Here is a 2,792-nt window from a genome sequence, read left to right as displayed (position 1 = left end):
GGGAAAGAGCTCACAGCATCCTAAATCAAGCTGTGCTCAGATTGCTTCCAGACTTCACTGGGGAGCTCCTCTGAAACAAGGTTTGGAGGTGATGGTTTCCTAGAGAGAGCTAGAATCCAGCGCAGGGATGAATGTCACCCTGCCTCTGCCTCTGCCTCTTCAGAGGTCTCTTCCGGCCTCCCACCCTTCCCAAAGCTGGTACCCACCTACCTGCATAGCGCAGTGGAGCATCTTTGTCCAGTGCAAATAGTGGTGGGTTGAGCAGGACCGTGTTGTCATTCTCCATGACGATGCCCTGATACTCAGCTTCAATCCAGGGTTTGTGCTTGTTTGCTGAGGTGGATTTGGGGCAAGGGACGGAGCAAAAGAATGTATTAGCCGCCAGTGACAGATTCAGTAGGAAAAGAGCAGAGTATCATCCCGTGACAGGTAGCAACCACCCCTCCCCACTTTCTTTGCTGGATATAAAGAAGTCTCATCAGAGGCAATGTGTTACTATCTTATTCGAAATATTGGAGAGACATCTGGGCACCCAGGAAACCCGGAGCTTTAAAAAAAATAAATAAATCAAGAAGCAGAAATAAGTTTGACTCTGGAGACAGATTCCAAATGCTAAGTCCTTTAGCTCACTGAAGCCATAATTAAGGGATCCAGGATTCACCTTCCCTTGGGGTATCCTCAGGGGACAAATCTTGGATGCAGACATTACCACTTATGCCTCTTGCCCTCTGGACTATGGCCCAGGATCTACATGCAGGTACCCAGGTACACTTCCAGTCAGTCATCCTACACCTATAATAACCTACTCCAAGAGTCCCTTGCCCCCATCCTTCCCCACTCCATGGCGAGCACCATATTCCCTTGGCCCCTCCTTGCATAGCCCCGTTAGCTGGAGCCCAGCCAGGCTTGGCATGGAGGCAGCAGCCAGCAGGAGGCTCTGAAAAATGTCACAGGCCCAGAAATAGCAAATTAATCTTTATCACACAGGCTCTGGGGCAGGGAAAGGGAGAAATAAAGGGGTGGGGGGAAGGGAAGGGGAGGGGAGAGGGAAGAAAAATCATTACAAATTAAAAACCCCTCCCCCATGCCCAGTCCTTGCCAAATGGGCCTGAGAGATTATATTACATGGCCTAGTTACAACCCCCATTCCCAGATAATCCCCCACTCTCCCACCCCCTGGGCACCAAGATTTATTACAACCCAGCAGTACTTGGAGCACAGCATGGCTCAACGCTGGTGGGGAACAGGACACAGAGCCTTTCCCTCAAGGGCACTACTTCTGATATGTGGATTCATCCTCTGCAGCACAGTATCTCCTGAAACCATCCCAGTATGGCATGATCTGTTGACTCAAAAGGGGCAGCATCCCTTACAACCAACCACTTCAGCAAATTGGGGGCCGGGTGATGTTGCCAGAGCCAGGTGGGGAGCCAGCAGCCAGGGCGACAACTCAGATTGGGGATGCACCAGCAGGGTAGAGCGGGCAGATCCAGCTTGGCGTAGCAGTGAAGAGTGTGGGTTGGCATTTCTCCCTCACCGTATTGATCTATAAGGCATTGCGTAGGAAACCCAGAGCCCCATCCACCCTGCTCAGTATGCAGGTGGAATCCTTCCTGTGTGCAAGCGCGCACGTTTCACCCCACCCCTCCATTTCACCCCACCAGATCCCACTCTGCGACGGCTCGGGTCCACGCACCACACCACCAAGGTGGGGATCCATTGCTACAAATGCCAAATGTGCCCTGTTGCTGGGGTAACAAGCTGGTGATAGAGAGATAAATCCTTTGCTGCATCCACCTGCAACTCAGGAATCGCCAATCTGATTTCCTGGGAAAATGAGTTCCTGGAGATTAGAAAAACATTTTGGGAATATTTTTAGGATACAGACTCCCTGCCAGCTTCAGGAAAGCTCCTGTGAATCTAAAATAATTCACCAAAGGTGGGTACATGTTTCAGAGCATACATTCACAAAGGAGAGAGAAAATGCAGTGCGTGAGGGGCCTTGCCTCGCCGCTGGACCCCTTGGCACCAGAGCAGCACAAATAAATGCCCCTGCCAATGTCAGCACACAGACAGCTCCGCGTTGCACCCGCCCTGTAGCCCAACCTCTTCCAAAGCACAGAAAGGACCCCAAGATGTCACATTCCCCGATGACCCCCAAGTCCCCTGCATGTTTTCAGGTTCTCTCACCCTGTCAGATTACTGATGCACTGACTCCCCTTGGATTAATTTCCCGTGCCTGGGTCTACAGCCACAGATCTAGAAACCTACATCTTTCTCCATCGATCAAAGAACATCTGCATTCCCAATGTTACAGCTGTAGCATTAGGGGTTTGGTTTGGGGTATTTTTTTCACATATTTAGCACACAAAATACTGCTTCATATTAGCAACCTGCACAGTTAACACAAAACCACACAATAATTTCTATTGACAGATCCTAGATGGATGGAATTGGAAGATGGAGATAGGGGCTCTGTTACAGAGATGACAGGGGTCTATGGAGAAGCAACACATTCTGTTTAAGCGCACTAGGGATGGGGAGGAAAGCTACATCCACGCAGTGATAACTGAAACAAAAGCAAGACAAGTGGGTGGAAAACGCAAGGGGAATGCTAAAAAGAGAGGATGGAGGAAAAAAAAGCGGTGGCAGGAGACAGATGGAGAAAGTAGAGGGGATGGGATAGGATGACAGCGCCCGGAGGGGTAAAGCAAATCGGAGCCGCCGGGAACGCCGGAGACCCCCGACAAAAACGCGCCAGACGGAGGCGAGGGGCAGCGCGGAGCCGCACC

General features: G+C 50.9%; 1 protein-coding gene across 1 annotated transcript in view; it reads right to left on the bottom strand.

Annotated features, from left to right (window-relative positions):
• Positions 1-346, bottom strand: part of CLSTN3 (calsyntenin 3) — an 11,695-nt gene extending 11,349 nt beyond the window's left edge. The window contains exon 1 of the mRNA XM_010181988.1: positions 211-346. Coding sequence (XP_010180290.1) covers positions 211-286 — 76 coding nt within the window. The 5' untranslated portion in view covers positions 287-346. The remainder of the gene's footprint in view (positions 1-210) is intronic.
• Between the last annotated feature and the right edge of the window lie 2,446 nt (positions 347-2,792).

This window comes from Mesitornis unicolor, unplaced genomic scaffold (assembly GCF_000695765.1).
Source record: "Mesitornis unicolor isolate BGI_N332 unplaced genomic scaffold, ASM69576v1 scaffold30713, whole genome shotgun sequence".
In the NCBI taxonomy this organism is placed as follows: domain Eukaryota; kingdom Metazoa; phylum Chordata; class Aves; order Mesitornithiformes; family Mesitornithidae; genus Mesitornis; species Mesitornis unicolor.
The sequence above is the reverse complement of the archived record's forward strand: the minus strand, read 5'-3'. Positions and strand labels throughout refer to the sequence as shown.